This window comes from Aethalodelphis obliquidens, unplaced genomic scaffold, assembly GCF_003676395.1.
Source record: "Aethalodelphis obliquidens isolate GAN/ISIS:26980383/991018 unplaced genomic scaffold, ASM367639v1 scaffold7, whole genome shotgun sequence".
Taxonomy (NCBI): Eukaryota; Metazoa; Chordata; class Mammalia; order Artiodactyla; family Delphinidae; genus Aethalodelphis; species Aethalodelphis obliquidens.
The window spans coordinates 3,927,151-3,946,151 of record NW_020837951.1 but is presented as its reverse complement, the minus strand read 5'-3'; the positions used below and the strand labels follow the sequence as shown (position 1 = coordinate 3,946,151).

At 49.0% G+C, this 19,001-nt stretch overlaps 1 protein-coding gene across 1 annotated transcript in view; it reads right to left on the bottom strand.

Moving 5' to 3' along the window:
- The window catches only part of DDX31 (DEAD-box helicase 31), a 74,511-nt gene that overhangs the window by 34,990 nt on the left and 20,520 nt on the right, over nt 1-19,001 (bottom strand). The window contains 5 exon segments of the mRNA XM_027104442.1: nt 478-617; nt 2,157-2,207; nt 13,777-13,836; nt 17,563-17,739; nt 18,481-18,713. Of these exon segments, the coding sequence (XP_026960243.1) occupies nt 478-617; nt 2,157-2,207; nt 13,777-13,836; nt 17,563-17,739; nt 18,481-18,713 (661 nt within the window).

The window sequence follows — 19,001 nt, the reverse complement described above, 5'->3', positions numbered from 1 at the left end:
TGGCCACAAACACGTGGTACATAATTCACCCGCCCCTCATGGTTTCTCCCCTCGTTTTCCTTTCCTGGGGGAGGGGGAGTTGTGTAAAGAATCAAAAGCATTATATTTTTCCAACTTTAAAGGTCCTAAGCGTTAATTAATTACAAGAAACAAAAATGGTGACTAAGAGAGATCTTTGAGAAGCTGGCTGGGCGGGTGGTGCACACTGATTTCGCAGCAGGAGCAACGCCAACACAGACCTCTACCTGAAAGAGAGAGCGCAACAGATCGCTCTACGCCTTGGAATGGCAACGCAATGAAAACTGTCATGTGCTGATGGCGTTAAGGGTTTCAGTCTTTGCCACTGGCTATTCTGGGACTCACTTAGGGATCACAAGGGTTAATGGCTCCTCGTCAGCTTACAAGGCCCATCCACTGTAAGAGGCGACAGAAAATTAATTAGGTGAGATCAGCCGAAACCCCGTGTTTCTGACTCACTTGATTTTGTGAGAAGCCAACGAGTTGACATATTCTGCCTCCGAAGGAGCCAAAATGAGCAGGCTGCTCCCATGGCAGCCAATCCGGGCGGTTCTCCCAATCCGGTGGATGTATTCAGCAGGTGAAGACGGAGCGTTGTACTAAAAAGGGTAACAAAAATGAAGGCATTCGCAGATCAAGGGACTGCCATTAATTGGAAGTGCAATACCCCTCACCTGCCTCCAGGTATCCCAAGAATTAAATCCTGGTGCTATGGTTACCCTACCACAATCACAAGGAGAAGTCACTCAACCCTGAAACTCCTGGCTTCATTGGAAATAACAAGGCTCCGACACGCCAACAGGAACAGTGGCCAAGTTTCAGATAAACGAGACGTCTTCTCGTCCCAGTATCTCCTATCTAATTTCACTTCTCCACAGGTCTCTTCATTTTCCTATTTGCATCTTTTCACTGAGGTGACTGGGCAAGGTGAGAATGCAGGCAGGTGGGCGCAAACTCGCGCAGGATGGCCGCACGACCTTGGCCTGCTTCCTCAGTAGACAGGGCAGTGGGGCTGAGGCCACGAAAGACGCTGCACAGGGTACAGAGACTCAGGTCTCCACCGCCTCGCTGCAGGCCACCCAGTCCCAACGGAGCAGAGCTGCAGGCCAGTTGAGAGGCACGTTCCCCTTCTTGCAGGGAAACGCCTCCGCTCCCACGGACAGCGTTCCTGACCCGGCAAAGGGCCAACGCTCTAACTCAGCAGAACCGATGCTCTCTATGGCAATAACGTCATCGTCGTCAACACCAATTGTCCCTGTACCCATTCTGCCCTTTTCTTCTTTGCTGCTACTACATGCATCAAAGACCAGAGGGCCGAGAATATGATGGGAGGCCAGGCATATTAAACTAATCAATACCCACAATTATAAGAAGGCTCTCAATGATCAATTATATGTGCCTGGCCTCCTGCACATTAAAATCATCCTCGCCTTCCTATTTCAAATCTGCTCCATGGACAGCAGGAAAGAAGACACAATGCCTCTAGTCGCAAAGTCATCATGTGCCGTGAGCAGAGATTCCTAGCTAGTGACAGGCATGCAATTCCACTAAAATGTGAATAAACCGTGACTCACGTAAACAGGGCCCTGTCCCCTGGCCCCCCGTACAGAAGGGCTTAAAAATACCACTCTGCAGACTAAGGAAAAGAAAAAACAAAACTAAAGCCACTAGACTAGCGCTAACACCTCTACCCTCTGGCAAAGCATCTAAGGCTAGAGGTATGTGTAAGATGCTGTCAGGGCCTTAATTGCCCCCTGCAGGTCAATGTGCATGGACACAGCTCTCAGGACAGCTGAGCCATCGCCTTCTGGACACGATGAGGCCTCCCAGGGGCCCAGGTAATTTCTGTTATTTTCAGCTTGCTGAAAACTCTGTGTGTGACACACATTAGTCTGTGAGCAGGGGAGCCTGCCCCTCCCTCCCACGGCTGTACAGTCTGCAGGCTGTGCTGCAGTGGTCAGGTGGGCTGGGTTAAGGAAAGATGCCAGGAGAATTGTGCAGATCGGGCTGGTTGCTGCCTGCTGACCAGGGCAACACCCAAGAGGGTGATAATAATTATTCTACTTAAAGCCAACGCACCTACTCATGATCACACATTCTGGCCTCAAGCTCGCACCTTAACAACTTAAATACATTACCTGGACAATCCACGTGACTTGAGGGAGATCTAAGCCCCGAGCCGCAACATCCTTCAAAACAGAAAAGAATATGGCTTAGGACAGAGTTTCTCAACCTTTTTGGGGTCATGGATCCATTCGATGATCTAATGCAAACTCTGAGGGCTCACCCCCCAGGAATGTGCACACCTTCAGGAACCCACTGACGTCCACCTGTGGGTAAAATTCCAATTTAGAGGCTAGTTCTATAGAACCCGCAGGCGAGGCGGCCACAGCCCACTTCGCTAGAAGAACATCATCTGCATGTAGGCCCGAGAACTATGTCATTATCAGACAGTCATCAACCAGACAGACAAAAAGTATAAAAGCAATGGAGATTTTTTTTCTCTTCTTTTCCGCTGGTCGCCAGCTCAAGAGCAAAGACTCTGCTCTCTGGTTTCTGGCCATTCTGGCAGAGAGACTAGAAAATGGGAATCTTCCAGGCTTTGGCAATAAAGGTACACCTGGCATTCACCTCCAAGCACAAGTCACACCAAGAGTAGCCCCAGCCAACAGGTACTGAGCGCTCACTACACACCAGAGAGGGTGGAGAGCATTTTACCTGCGTTATCTTGACTCATTGTCAAAATAACACCTCAGGGGGTTCCCTGGTGGCGCAGTGGTCGGGAGTCCGCCTGCCGATGCAGGGGACGCGGGTTCGTGCCCCGGTCCGGGAAGATCCCACATGCCGTGGAGCGGCTAGGCCCGTGAGCCATGGCCGCTGAGCCTGCGCGTCCAGAGCCTGTGCTCCGCAACGGGAGAGGCCACAGCGGTGAGAGGCCTGCGTACCGCAAAAAATAAATAAATAAATAAATAAAAATAACGCCTCAGACAACTATTACTCCCATTTGATAGAGAGGAAACCAAGATTCAGAGAGATTAAGTAACTTGTCTAGGGACACATGTAGTGGGATAACTGAGAACATGGAAAGGAGACGTGACCCATGAGCCCCCCCCCCCAGCAAACTGGGGGCTGGCGAATAAGCCAAAACTGCAAACAGTCCTGATTGCTTTGAGCGCCCCCCCCGCCGGCAAACCGGGGGCCTGCGAAGAAGCATTGAGTGCTTTGGACACTGATCCATGAGGTGTCCTCAGTATAATCAGAGTGGTGGGAACGCAAGGAGACGCCCTTGTGCTACTTCTGTGTAATCAAAATAATGGTGGGAACTCTGTGCTGCTTTTGTGCTCAAGGACGAAGCACGGCAGGTGCTCACGAAAGCCAATTCTTGCTTGATAATTAATAAAAACATAGGTTGCTGCTTTGGCACTTCTGAAATGTTAAGAAGACAAGTCTTAAAGTGTAAACCTAGATAATGCTTTAATAAAAGCTACCACAGCAGGACAGACGGCGCTGTTCTGCCTGAGCGAGCGGCAGCCCTCTACGGCTGCGCTTCGGCACCATTCACCTCGTGTGATGAGCTTACTTTTGGCCCTGTCCTAAGATAAACTACAACAGACACACAGCTAAGAAGCAGAGCTAGCCCTGAAATCCAGGTCTGCTTTACTTTTCCAAGACCATATTACAGTATACGGTTCCACTATCAAAAAAGATGCTGTGCCCCTCGTATGCTGCTGGTGGGAATGCAAAATAATACAGCCCCCCATGGTGGGGAATTTGGTAAATATCCAGCAAAATGACACACGCACTTGCCCTTTGACCCTGAGCAATCTCCCAGCAATCCATCCCTGGCAAAAATTTCAAATCATCTGTGCACAAGGCTATTCATTTATTCATTCATTTATTTTTTTAACATCTTTATTGGAGTATAATTGCTTTACAATGGTGTGTTAGTTTCTGTTTTATAACAAAGTGAATCAGTTATACATATACATATGTTCCCATATCTCTTCCTTCTTGCGTCTCCCTCCCTCCCACCCTCCCTATCCCACTCATCTAGGTGGTCACAAACCACCGAGTTCAGCACTATTTATAATTGCAGGTCTGTTAGTAACCCCAATGTCTAGCAGGAGACGGGCTGAATAAAACACGGCAATACCTACCCCATAGAACGGCGTTTTACACAGCTACAAAAGGAACGGAGGTTCCTATGTACTGATGTGGAGAATATCTAGGCTATGTCTTGAGTGTGAATAGTATGCGTTTGTGTAAGAAATGGGGGAAATGCAAATATATCTGCTCATATTTGAAAAAGAAATAATGGAGGGAAAAACCCCAAAGCTTATAAAAAATAGTGACCTACACGGGAAGGAAGAGAATGGGGGGAGGGGATGAGGATGGAAGCTGGACTTCCTTTAATGGGCCCTTATAATTCTGACCCTGAGACCACGTTTCAACATAATTAAAAATTAAAAAGTAAGGGCTTCCCTGGTGGCGCAGTGGTTGAGAGTCCGCCTGCCGATGCAGGGGACACAGGTTCATGCCCCGGTCCGGGAAGATCCCACATGCCGCGGAGCGGCTGGGCCCGTGAGCCATGGCCGCTGGGCCTGCGCGTCCGGAGCCTGTGCTCCGCAGTGGGAGAGGCCACAACAGTGAGAGGCCCGCATACCGCAAAAAAAAAAAAAAAAAAAAAAAGTAAGATAACCAGCTGTCATGCAGTAGGAAAGACAGAATATCACCTCTGACATATTCTTGCCAAAACAAAAACAAAACCCTAGCAATGGAATCTAACAAGTGCCTAGACCTACTGCAGGGCGACAGGGACAAGGTAAACAGCACCACAGGGACGCAATGTGGAGCGTCCTGAAGGACAAATGGTCTTTCTTCCACCAAAAAATCCAGGAAGAAAGAGAGGGTAACAAAAACAGAAGACATTAAGTAGACAGAGGGATTAATGGATAAATGCACAGATGGATCGATAAGCAGAGAACCAACACCTGGAAGGAGGTTCACCAAAACTGTCAACTGTGGTTATCTCGAGGTAGGGGGATTTGGGGCAATTTTTACTTTTCTCTTCGCAGTTTCCTGCATTGTTTGCTTTGTTTTTCTTTTGACGACGAATGCACATTATTCCCCCCTCCCCACAACCCTGCATTTTTATTTAGAAAAATTTAAACCTACAGAAAAGCTGGAAGAAGAGTACAGTGAGCACTTGTCAGTCCTTCATCTTGATTCACCAATTGCTAAACACTGGCACAGCCGCTTTTTTCCTCTCTGTACACATGTGTTTTTCTCAACCATCTGAAAGGAACTTGCAAGTATCATGACATTTTGCCCCTAAATACTTCAACACTTGTCTTCTCAGTAAAAGGACATTCTTCTACATAAATCACAATACCATTACCACACCTAAGAACTTCACACGAAATAAGTTTATTTTATAACAATCAGTCCACGTTCAAATTTCACCACTTGTACCTAAGACAATTTTTATAGTTGTTTTCCTTTCTTAACCCAGGACTGAAGCCTAGATCATTGCATTCTATTTTTATTATAGCCCTCTAGACTTCCTTAACGTAGAACTGCATCCCCACCCTTAACATTTACTTCTTTTTACTTATTTTTTGGATAACAATCCTTTTTTGAAGAGTCCAGGTGTCCTGAGGAACATCCCAGAATCTGGACTTTTCTGTCTCCTCATAGTAAGATTCAGGGGGAGCGTTCTGGCAGAATGACATCAGGGTGGGGTGTACCGCCCAGCATGTGACCTCAGGATACAGGCAGGGTGTCTGTCCTGTGCTGGAGACGCTGTGCTCGGTCACTGGAGCAGGTGGCATCCACCATCTCACTCCCTTGTGACGGTACCTTTCTCCTTTGTGATGAGTAACCTCAGGAGGGAAACTTTGAGACTGTTTCCCAGAACATTTTGCCCAGTGGTCTTAGTATCATTCGATGCTACTTGTCTGTATCAGTTGTTACCCTGATGTCTACAAAATGATGGCTTTCTAAGCCTATCGTTCCTTCCATTTCTATAACTGGCATTCTTCTGTAAAGGACGGCTCTTCCTCCTCTCTCCTCGCTTTTCAGTATCACTAAGAATTTATAGGTATATAAGGTTTTTTAAAAAATAATAACCCTGGGCTTCCCTGGTGGCGCAGTGGTTGACAGTCCGCCTGCCAATGCAGGGGACACGGGTTCGTGCCCCGGTCCAGGAAGATCCTGCATGCCGCAGAGCGGCTGGGCCCGTGAGCCACGGCCGCTGAGCCTGCGCGTCCGGAGCCTGTGCTCCGCAACGGGAGAGGCCACAACAGTGAGAGGCCCGTGTACCACACACAAAAAAATAAATTAAAAAAAATAATAACAATCCTATGCAAAGTTCTGTAAGAAGCACATTAAAACAATCGCACCCTTATCCTCCAGGGTCAGAGGCAGGATTCAAGGAAGACACTGTCCCACCATCATCTAAGTCACCCAGAAGACCACTGCAGGCAGGTCAGGGCTGGTCTGCCTTCGCTCTGATTAAATCCCACCTGGGATTTGTGGGTCTCCTTTGAACGGTGGCCAGAGGCTGCATTTATAAATGTTAAGTAGACATTTCATGTATCAGAAGTGTGTCAGCCACCCAGGAAGTGTTTTCTGACAGCTCCCAGGTGCCCTGAAAGCTGAAGGCGGACATTCCAGAGCCGATGCCTTTGAGAACACAATTTAGAGCGTTCTCTGCACTAACCACAGTCACTGTCTTTAGAAAAACTGATGGGTTCTTAAATCTGCGAAGCTCTTGTTAAGAAATGACTTACTTCATTTAAGTGCTCTGCACTGGGAGAGGTACACAGTGGGCTGTCTGAGCTTTACAGATAAGCTTTGTAAAAAATTTAATGCTCGTCGGTTTAGTAAATCCAACTAAGAAACACAGATGAATCTCAAAACTAGCATACGGTGTTAGGAAAGCCATTCCGGGTACAAACACGCTGAGACAGTGAGTTAGGAGGCGCGGCGGCCCCCGCCATCAGGACTGCTCACGGTTCTTTCCTACGCGGGCCGGGCAATCGGCTCAGGACACCAGGCTGACGACCTTCCCACCGCCCACTACTTCTGCTGTTGGGGTGGGGGCACCTCACAGCCAGCCACTGCTCGGACCTCACCAGCCATTTCCTTAAGCACTTCTTTCCAGTCTCAGCCGAGGTTACTGAGAGTGGATCAATCTTGCCGGTGCAGGAACAGGGAGAACCGGACTCTAGGACCACTTCAGCAGCCACCAATCCGGGCAAGTCACCTCTGCTTTTTCTGAGCCTCAGTTTACCCACCTATAAAATGGCTACAATCTACTTATCTCCCGAGGTTGCTGTGAAGATCCAATGAGACAGTGGATGTGCAAAGTGTCTTGAGAATCGTCAGTCTGAGAGTTCCAGTTCGTGATGAAGTAAGAGCTCGACGGAGGCAATGAGGTGGGGATTTAAAGCCTCTCGGCTCTCTTCCCCCCTCACACCCCATCCACCCGACCCGGGCGGAGGACCACAGAGGAAGGGGACATGGCTCCATCTTCCCGGATGCTGTCAGCCAGCAGCACCAGAGCCACAGGAAACTGACCTGCACAAGACTCAGGAAAGCCTTCGGTTCTCCGCCCACCCTTAGAACTTAGATCCAACCCAACTGTATTCCTTTAACCTAATTAGGGCGAAAGAATCGCTAAAGTCAATTCTGAAAGACACTCACCAGTCAGGCCTTCAAGTCCGTGGGCCTGACAATTGGCCGCCTCCATGGGACCAAGGGGTACAGATGGAAGGCAGCTTGCTCAGGTGCCAGCCTGTCAGTTGGATTAAAATGACTCATTTATTTACCCGAGAACCTCACAAAGTGCTTTTACTAACAGGGAGAGGGGGCCTGCGGCTCTCCGAGCAAGGGACGCAGCAAATTCGCCTCTGCTGCCTTCCCGTCCTGCCAAAGTCATTACTGCGGCGTGTGGAAAGCCATCAGCGGGGCACAGGCCCCCGTCGTCCGGGTGACAGATTGGGCTGCGTAATCAGAGGGGGAAGGAGACAGCGCAGAAGCTGTCAGAGGCGCGAGATCTTGGCTGGAGCCGCCAAAAAGCTGGCAGCATGAGTTAGCGTAACTGAGTCAATAGCCAACCATCTCCAAATGGTCTTGCCATTAACACGAATGAAATACGGGCGGAAAAGGTAAACTTCGCCTGAAAAGCATACCCCAGAGGAAACCGAGAAAGTCTCCATTTCTTCAGGGGTGCTGAAGGGACATTCTTGGGATGCTTACAGCCCCCCTCCTTTGTCTCCTGGCCGCCTGGCACAGCGAAATTTCCCAGGAGGAGAGGAAATTAAGAACCGCACAGACCTAACGGTGTGTTTCGAGCAAAAAACAAAAAAAGAGAGAGAAAAGGTGGAGGAGAGCAGCACAGGTGCTTTAGGTATCTTTTGAAAAAGGAGGCAGGTGTGGACAAGCACAAAGCATTCCAAGGGATACTCAGCCAGCAGATGCAGGTGGAGCCGGAAGCGCCTCTCCTTGCTGGGAAAAGGCCAAGGCACTGGGTACATACATCCAGGGACAACCAGGGAGGGCCACGCATCAGCCCTAAAACTAGAGGGAGCTTGGAAACACCACATTCCAGTCACTCGGTGGGGCTTCTCCTTCCCAACCCCTCAACTCAACAGTGGTATCGAAAACACCTCTGGCTTAGGGTGAGTGCTTCACTATAAGCTGGAGGAGATATTCTGCTTCTTTGGATTTCTTAACTCCATGGAGGAAAGTGGGCTTTGAACTTCCAAATGACTCCTTCCTGCTAATACTTGCTCCCTCCTTAACTTGGGTTCTTCTTAGATCCAGTTTTCTAGAGGACACAAACTTACATTTCAAATGTGTAAGGACTTCTCTTTCCCAGACTGGTCTCTCCTCCCTGACCATCTTCTCACCTCTGCCCAGACTCTGGACTCATCGCGGTCACACGTGTACTGAGAACCCACATTATACAGCCATGTACCAGGTCCCGCAAGATTGCATGAAGTTAAGAAGATCCTTGCTTTTAAGATGTTTAAGATGAAAGGAAACAGAGACACACACACACACACACACACACACACACAGAGACACACCTTTAACTTTCTTCACAATAGAAAAGATATAAGGGAGGAAAATGGGGTCGAGGGAGGGATTTTCTAGAAGTAAAGGAAACAGCAGAACTGTGAGCCTTTGTGTGGTTACACCACAATTCCCAACTTCTCACACAAGACAGTCAGTCTTCTGGCCTCATTAAAATGATCTCGGGATGATAAATCAAAATGGCAAAAGATACAGTACGAAGGGGGAAAGTCCCCACGCTACCATTCACACGTGCTTCCCCTTTATCCAAAGAAGCGAGTCCGCCATCCGCCTTGTCCTGCTGTGGCCCCGCTGCTCATTAACACCCAGGATGCTCCCGGAGAGCTTTCAGAGCCCGGCAAGTAACAGGCTGCTGAAAAGGACGCAGTGACAACATCTCCCTAACCCAGGCCCCACCTATCACAGCCAAAGCATCTCAGACACCCCAAGTTTCCGCCTATAGCAAACGAACACGGCAGAAGGAGAAGGAAGACTGGGCAGGAAAGAAGAACTTCTCCCCACTGGGGACTCGGGGCTTGTACCCTGGCTTAGAAATGGGGAGGCGTGAGCTCCCACCCAGCTCTTTTCCAGTCGTCTCCTAAAGCGGAATAAGGAAGAGATGAGGCTGGCTGAGGCTCCGCATGCTGGACGTGGCCTGGGCGAGCACGAGAACACACACCAAGGGGCTTACAGAAATCAGATCATGGCAAGTGAGAGCCTGCTTTCCACACGGCACGCGGGCCTGGCAGGGGGCAGAGGTGCCAAGCCAATGGTGCTCCTCATCTAGCTGACATCACCTGCCTGCAGGCAGCAGCCAACAGGACAGGGAAAATCATCATGTGCTTTTGACCCCACCGAGAATCACATTTCAGAAAATGGTCTTTTCTTCCGGAGAGCTACTAAAAAAAACCCCAAAACAAAACAAAAAACTGAACTTCAAATACCTGGAGTTTTCTTTGAGACTTAGAGCTCACCTGTGTCTGTAAAAAACAGGGCAGCATTTGCACACTAGGAGACTCAATAATTTCCCACCGGGGACAAATCCAGCATCTTAAGGGTCAAAGATAAAGCATTTTGTTCTGGTCCTAATTCCAACACACAGGTTCCTACTGCCTTCTGTTTTTTTTTTTTTTGCGGTACGCAGGCCTCTCACTGTTGTGGCCCCTCCCGTTGCGGAGCACAGGCTCCGGACGCACAGGCTCAGCAACCATGGCACACGGGCCCAGCCGCTCCGCAGCACGTGGGATCTTCCCGGACCGGGGCACGAACCCGTGTCCCCTGCGTCAGCAGGCGGACTCTCAACCACTGCGCCACCAGGGAAGCCCTGCCTTCTGTTTTAATACAGATGATCTGTAACATTCACTCTTCAGATAACACCATATATATGAAAAAGTAAACTTATTCCCAGTGAGCACTTTTTTTTTCATGTCACAAGCAATTCTTTATTGGAATGTTTGAGAGAATGCCATCGGTAAAACTAAATTCTTTATTTTATTTTTTTTTTACAAAGAAGTTTTTAAAATTTTATTTATTCATTTTCTTTAAAGATTTATTATTATTATTTATTTTTTTTTTTCCCAGTACGCGGGCTTCTCACTGCTGTGGCCTCTCCCGTTGCAGAGCACAGGCTCCGGATGCACAGGTTCAGCTACCATGGCTCACGGGCCCAGCCGCTCTGCGCCATGTGGGATCTTCCCGGACCAGGGCACGAACCTGTGTCCCCTGCATCGGCAGGCGGACTCCCAACCACTGCGCCACCAGGGAAGCCCTATTATTATTATTCTTTAAAATTTATTTTGGCTGCATCAGGTCTTAGTTGCAGCACACGGGCTCTTCGTTGTGGTGGGTAGGCTTCTCTCTAGTTGTGGCGTGAGGATCTTCTCTTCTCTAGTTGTGCTGCGCGGGCTCCAGGGCACGTGGGCTCTGCAGTTTGCAGCACGCGGGCTGTCGTCCAGGCGCACGAGCTCAGTGGTTGCGGCGCGCAGGCTTAGCTTCCCCGCGGCGTGTGGGATCTTAGTTCCCTGACCAGGGATCGAACCCGCGTGCCCTGCATTGCAAGATGGATTCTTTACTACCGGACCACCAGGGAATTCCTATTTAATTTATTTTTTATTTTTTTATTTCTTATGGAAGCATAGTTGATTTATAATGTTGTGTTAGTTTCTGGTGTACAGCAAAGTGATTCAGTTTATATATGTATATATACATACATGTGTATCTATACATACGCACGTTTTTTAAAAAATTTACTTATTTATTTTTGGCTGTGTTGGGTCTTTGTTGCTGCTTGCGGGTTTTCTCTAGTTGCGGCGAGCGGGGGCTACTCTTCGTTGCGGTGCACGGGCTTCTCGTTGCAGTGGCTTCTCTTGTTGCGGAGCATGGGCTCTAGGCATGCGGGCTTCAGTAGTTGTGGCTCGCGAGCTCTACAGTGCAGGCTCAGTAGTTGTGGTGCACGGGATTAGCTGCTCCACGGCATGTGGGATCTTCCTGGACAAGGGCTCGAACCCATGTCCCCTGCATTGGCAGGCAGACTCTTTTTTTTTTTTTTTTTTTTTTTGTCAGGCAGATTCTTAACCACTGCGCCACCAGGGAAGCCCCATATTCTTTTTCATATTCTTTTCCATTTTGGTTTATTATAGGAACCTGAATATAGTTCCTTGTGCTATACGGTAGGACCTTGTTGTTTACCTATTTTATATACAGTAGTTTGTATCTGCTAATCCCAAACTCCTAATTTATCCCTCCCCCATTCCCTTTCCCCTTTGGTAACCGTAAGTTTGTTTTATGTGTGTGAGTCTGTTTCTGTTTTGTAAGCAAGCTCCCTGTATCACGTTTTAGGTTCCACATATAGGTGATATCTTATATTTGTCTTTCTCTGTGTGGCTCACTTCACTTAGTACGATCATCTCTAGGCCCATCCGTGTCACTGCAAAGGGCATTACTTCGTTCTCTGTTGTGGCTGAGTAGTCTTCCCCAACGAGCGAGCATATTAATCTCAGCCTCAGTCTTTAGGAAAAGGCACGTATCAGTGATTCTTAGCATGGAGGTTCTTGAGCCCCAGCTGCCCACCCACTTAACCCACAAACACCGGGCGCCTGCCGCTCTGTGCCGGCCGCTGGGGTGGGAAACACAGTCCCTGTCCTCGTGAGCTTGCGGTCTGGCGGGAAGACACCTAGACCAGTTGTGAGGAGCGTCATAAAGAAATGCAGGGCCCACTGGGAGTGCCTCGTGGGGAAGAACTGGGGCTTCTGTTTCCTGAAAAACTGCCACTGAAGCTGCGGCCTACGAAGGAGTTAGTTTAAGTCAGCGTGGTGTGTCCCAGGCCGAGGGAGCTCATGTACCAGGGCCCCAAGGCCAGAAAAAGTAAGAACGACACATTCAATTGAAAGAGGGCCCTTTTTGGCTGAAGGACAGGCAGCAAGAGGGAAAGTGGAGACAGAGGAAACAGGAAGGGGTCAGGCCCCAGAAGTATCAACAGACAGAGGATTTTTGACAAAGTTCATTATCAAGTAGATTACTTGGACTCATCTTCGCTTTAGACCAGGCAAGTGAAGACAGTTTTAGAGCAAATACAAGCATCTGACTTGATGGGCTTCATAAAGAGAAGGGCTACTTGGTCAGACTCAGATCTTCTTCTGAGGCAAGCATTCCAAGAGCAACTGCTCTCAGATCTGAAGGACCAGAGCCGGCGGAACCACTGTTTGCCACACACATGTGAGAATCCGCAGGTCACCAGGCAGGCCGTCTTGTAGATGATCGTGCATATATACACACACGAGAAACAAAGCTGCACTCGCTCACAAACTCTCAATTTAGAGAGAAAACAATCTCCATTACCTTTAAAACTAAATACAGAACAGGAGTTCCTTAAAAAGTAACTGCATTAAACGAGGCCTAGACAGGCATTCAAGCAGCTGAACGTCGTTGCTTCTGCCCTTGTTCACAGGATTATTACTAACTCGATGGTGCAATTTCATTACTGTATATATAGGGATTTCTCAAATAACCAGTTGGGGATTAAGTTACATCTTCCAAGATGGCACAAACAGGGAAGGCATTTTAATCTTGGGAGCCAGCAGCAACTTTGGTGAAGTGAGTCCCCAGAGAAGCAGGGACGTTGAAGGTGTGAGTTTTCAATCTCAAAAGATCACAAGAGACGTGCACGACAAAGGTCACCGCGGTGCTGGAGGAGGTGGCTACCCACGACTGCAAAGACTGAGGCCGGGTGAGCGGCCCTGAAAACTGCAGGGCAGATGACAGCTCTGGGCACCAGCACAGACTCTGTCCAAGCGCATCTACTTTCCTTTAAGAGAAGGTGAGCAGAGGCAAGCAGAGTGATTTTGTTGTGAAAAGACTTTCTCAGCTCTAATTACTCCCGATAGCTGTAATTTACAAGTTCTTGGTGGAGAGAAATCGCCAAGATTCACACGTTTTCAGACAAACAGCTGCCACTATTAGGGAGCAAATCGCCAAGTCTTCCGCGCGGTGGCAGCCCGCTATCTGCGGCAGTAAGGTGGCAAACCAGGAGTGCAAAGAGACCAGCCACACCAAGAGGCCCCCGGAATTCCTGTTCCCTGTGGGGCCGGTGACCCCAAGGCAAATCGTCAGGAGACGAAAGCCTGCCACCACCATCACAACAATTGTCAACCTTCCCACGGAGCGCAGAATGGTACATACCGTGCAGAGCAGAACCCCAGTTTTGGAATGTGAGAATTCTTGAAACACTGCTGTTCTTTCCTGCAAAAACAAGGAAAAATAGGGCCTTTATAACTCTGAGATCGAGTCCAGCGAGGTAGGCTTAGATTCTCATAACCCTCCCAACTTTCTACTACTATAACTATTTTTAGGCACAGAGAGAAAGGTTTTGCCAAGGAAGAGGAAGAAGTGGATTCTTCACATCTTCCAACAAGACCCTATACCTACACGACCAGGCTTCTTGGACTGCGGCAGAGTAACAAGCTTTGAGGGCAGCACGTTTCATTAAGACAATGCGGGGGTTGGGGGGGAGGCGGCCACGCCCTCCAGAAACGGCCAACACCCAGGGCAAGGAGGGCCAAAGGCCACACGTTCCTGCACTCAGGGTTCCCAACTCAGAATTTACTCTAACACCTTTTCTACAGGTGGTCTAGAGGCTGAACAACAACCAACCTTTCCTATGGGGCAATTTTCTTAAAAACTGATTTTTAAAAAGATTTTCAAATTATGAAAGCCATATATTTTAACTGTAGAAAAATAATACTTCAAGTCAAAGGAAGGAAATTAAATCATCCTACCACTCGAAACAAACCACTACCGCTGGCAACACCTTGAAGCTTCCTGAGCCCCTTTCTAGGCGAAACATAACCAAATATGTGGTTTAAAAACTGGCATCATGGTTCTTGCACTCCTAACATGCTCTTATCACAGATCAACTGAATGTGGACATCTTTTCATGCCAATAAACAGCCCCAAACCGCCTCATCTCCCGTGACTACGCCGTATTCAGCTGAATGGGAGCCCCGCCTCCACGTGACCAGCGCCCCACTCCTGACACAGCTGAGGTTGTCTGCACTGCTTACCATCACAGACAACGCTGCGATAAACAGGTCTGTAGGTAAGTCACTGTGCTCATGCTTAACTATTCCCTTGGGGAAAACCCCTAAAGGCAGACTTGCTGGACCAAAAGGCCTTGGGCATGAACTTGCAGGGGCCACACTGGGGGTGTGTTTAAGTCACAGTGTTGCCAGCAGTTAAGACTTGGCCATGTCCATCTGTCAGCAACAATAACAAAAAGGAAATATACCCAAATCACTGAAGATTTGGAAAAAAGAAGGAAGTGAAGTCTCTCTTTCCGCTCTGACACCAAGGTATACCTCATTCTGGTCTTTCGCGGGTACACATTCCATCACGTGACTGGACCCCAGGCTGCACCTCACTGAGCACGGTGGACATGACAACCGGCACGTAGGGTGTGTACCAGGTACCAGACGCTGGCCTGCACTTTACACGTCCGATCCTCAAAGCAAACCAGTGAGCAGGTACTGTCACCACCCTCACTTCCAGAGGAAGAAACCGAGGCACAGAGAGGTTAAGTAACTTGCCCAAGGCACGTGCATACACTGTTAATACAGGACTGAACTGAGATCTGAACCCAGGGAATTTATGGCTGCACTGTAGAGTCAAAATCAGAAAAAAATCAGGAAAGTTCATAAGAGCCTGTGAAACTAACCTTCGAAGTCCAGACACACTGTACTCAGATCTGGGGTAAGGAACACAACTACCAGAGTCCTGAGCGTCCGTCACAGCTATCACGCAGCAACTTCAAACAGTAGCTCCTCCCTGATGCTCTTATACTTGGTTAGGGTCACGTCGGTCACTTCGGGAGACCACACTAAGGTCAGGTGGGGCAGGGGGCAGGGTAACAAGCCAGGAGGACGTGATGGGGACGGTTTTAGCTTAGTCCCCTGGGACAAGACACCGCACCAACATTTAGAAAACGAAATACAGAGATCCTCCCTGCCACCTTCTACCCATCTCACAGGGAGGGTGTGAAGGCTAAACACTTAATAAACAAGACAAGTAAACTACTAACAATTATTAAACGATGAAAAAACTACACTCTTCCTGAAAGAGAAATAACAGCAATAATGGCACCTGACGTTTACCCAGAGCTCACTCTGCCCCAGGCCACGCACTAAGTACTTGATCTGCATTAGCTCAGTGAGTCATCACAACAACTCCAAGAAGGACGTACTACTGTTCTCTCCACCTCAGAGGCATGGACGCTGAGGCACAGAGAGGTTAAATGCTTTCCTGAGGTCACACAGCCAGTGAATGGCAGAGTCAGCACCAGAGCACAAGCAGTCTGCCCCCAGAGCACACGGCTGTAAACACCCTACCCAGATACCACCCTGTTACAATGAGAGACGCACGGTCTGAAATAACCTAACTGCAGAATCTTCTGTTGACACATTCAAACCCCTAGATCCTTCTGAGTCCACATCCAGTTCCTTCATCATCCTCACACCCACCCCGCATGACGGCTCTGCAGAAAACAGACCTAGAATATTGATAAAATCAGTTAAAAAAAAAAAAAAACCAACCCATAAATGGCATTACATTATGAAATCAACAAACTTGATTGAATTGGGGATCCTGAAGGTAAAAATTAAGAGTTTACAGAACTAAAGCTGGAATATTCAGGAAATTCTGTATAGTCTTGTGTTAAATAAGAAGCTGTGGGCTTCCCTGGTGGCGCAGTGGTTAAAAATCCACCTCCCAATGCAGGGGACACAGGTTCGAGACCTGGTCCGGGAAGATCCCACATGCTGCAGAGCAACTAAGCCCGTGCGCCACAACTACTGAGCCTGCGCTCTAGAGCCCACGAGCCACAACTACTGAAGCCCGCACGCCGTAGAGCCCATGCTCCGCAACAAGAGATGCCACCGCAATGAGAAGCCCGCGCACTGCAAGGAAGTGTAGCCCCCGCTCGTCGCAACTAGAGAAAGCCCACGCGCAGCAACGAAGACCCAACGCAGCCAAAAATAAATAAATAAAATAAATTTATATTAAAAAAAAGAAGCTGTGTCCTTGAGTAACCTTGAGCAACTTCACTTTTCTAAACCTCCATTTCCTTAATTATTAAAACAAAAAAAAGCAAAAATGAAAAGAGGGGCTGGACTTGATGACCTTTAATGTCTCCTTTAGCTCTAAAAATGTCCTGATTTTTAAAAGGTGGTTCTAGTCAAACCTTATTCCAACTTCTGGCTTTCTTTCAAGCTTTCTAATTTTCCAAGCTGCCTGGTAACCTCTGCTCTAGGACAAGATGCCTCCCGTTTCCAAGCCCTGCTTGTCCTTCCTGCCACAGTTCCAGAGAGCTCATCTCATTCTACACCCTGCTCGACTCCCTACATGGATGGCCTGCCTACCAGTAGCGGAATGAGAGTGAACGTAGCTAAGTACCTAAGATGAGGAAAGTGTTCCACTCTTCTTCCTGATCAAAAATATTCGCCAGCGCTGAGCCCCTGCAGCCCCTCTGGAAGCCAGCGTCCTCTCCCAACCCAAGCGTTCCGAGTGAAAGCGCTGCATCTTGTTGACAATGACAGCAGTCACGCTCAGCAGTACCATATGGGAGCCACAATTTAGCTCCATTAATGCTCTTAATTTGAAGACATCAAGCCCTAATTACACACTGGGTACTAAAAAGGCAAAACCCTTCCCTCGTGCCAGCTACTTAGTGGTACTCTGTTGCCTTAACAGCTGGTTGGGGTACAGTCAGGCCAAGTTGGGCCCGCGAGCTCTCTCGGGTGGAAGAGACCAGCTCCCGGAGCAAAGCAAACGGGAACAATAGGCTCCCCCTCGCCCCAGCGACACAGCTGCGTCACCCGCTTTGGCCTCTGGCGGGTCGCCCACTTTAGCCACGTTTTTCCCTGGCCCAGCGGGGTCCCTAGGGAAGCCAGGGCCAACCCGGGAGGACAGGCTCACCTCCTGCTCCAGGTCGCCGTGCAGCCGCAGGAATTTTAACCGTGTGGAGGCACATGGCAACGCACCTGGGGCCAGGGCCCCTGAGCCGCTCAGCAGGGTCTGGAGGAAGAGGTTGTAGTGGAAGTCCACCAGCTCGCAACTCGAGAAAAAGATGATCAACTTCTGGTCTCTCTCAAACTACATCGATACAAAGGGGGAAAAACCACCACGTGTTTTTAAGATCAGGTGACACTTGAAATGAATCTCTTTCTAAAACACACGGGCAGGCTAGCCCCGATCTGGAAACAGAGGCGACAGATGGCTTTGAATTATTTTTAAAAATCACACAGATCCTCCACACTACAAAGAATGTAGGACAGGAAAATGACATAGCTGCAACCTCGAACAGGCCTCTTGCATCTGAGAAAAACAATTATGCTTCAGAGCAAAGCTGCCCTTAGCTGTGTCCCTCTCCGTCACTCGGTCCCACCATGCACGGCACTCCCGGGCGGGGACTCTGCACACACAGTCTGGAAGCTGCACCCTCAAGCCCTTCCACCTACTACCTCCCCACATACCAGAGAAAGTTATCACGTGAATCTAGTAAATATACAAACACGATGATTCTTTCAAAAACACGAGCACAGGCTACTGTACTGCCTCACATCCATCGTGTACCACCTGCGACATTGCCGGTATCAGTCCCAGGAAAGGTATTTGAGGCAGATCTTAAGTTGAACATAATGGCCATCAGTGACCTCGGACTCTTCACCGCAATCCTAGAACCACTGACTGAGAAGATCTCTGCTAAGGTCTGCGCTTGCACCACAGCTCAGTTTGGAAACTTCTGTGTGTGTCTCAGCTCACTGCCTCAATGCCCGACATGAACAAAACTGTGGTCTTTCCCAGGATCAGGCTGGACCCAGTCCCCAGACCTACCTTGCATTTCTGCAGGATGAAGCCCGCTAGGGAGACAAGCCTCAGTTTGCTGGGAACCACTGTCACGTACTGCTCGAGACTCGCTGGTACGGCAAAGCTGTCCAGCTCATCGCTAGCTTGTGGAGAAGCTTCAGGAATGGCTTTGCTCTTTGGGTTCGACTGGTCATGGCTTTCATCCAGGACAGAAATACTGACTGGGTCATGTAAACTGATATCAGCTAGCCACGTTACACCTTGGAGAAAACGTGAAAAGGACAAAACAACTGACAGGCACACGCTGTAGAACTGGTCACACCCGCACAGCCCCCACACCACACATCCAGGACTATTGAGAAGCTCCTGATGGGTGTGTCCCCAAATGCCAGCACTGATCGGCCCCGCTGTCAGTCCAGCGGGGACCGACCTATTTCTTCCCAGGGCCCAAAAACCCATCCACACCACCGGAGTTTCTAAACTCTGACCCGTGGAAGACCACTGAAACAGATGTCTGCCCACCACCCCCCAGAAAGGGTTCTGTGGTC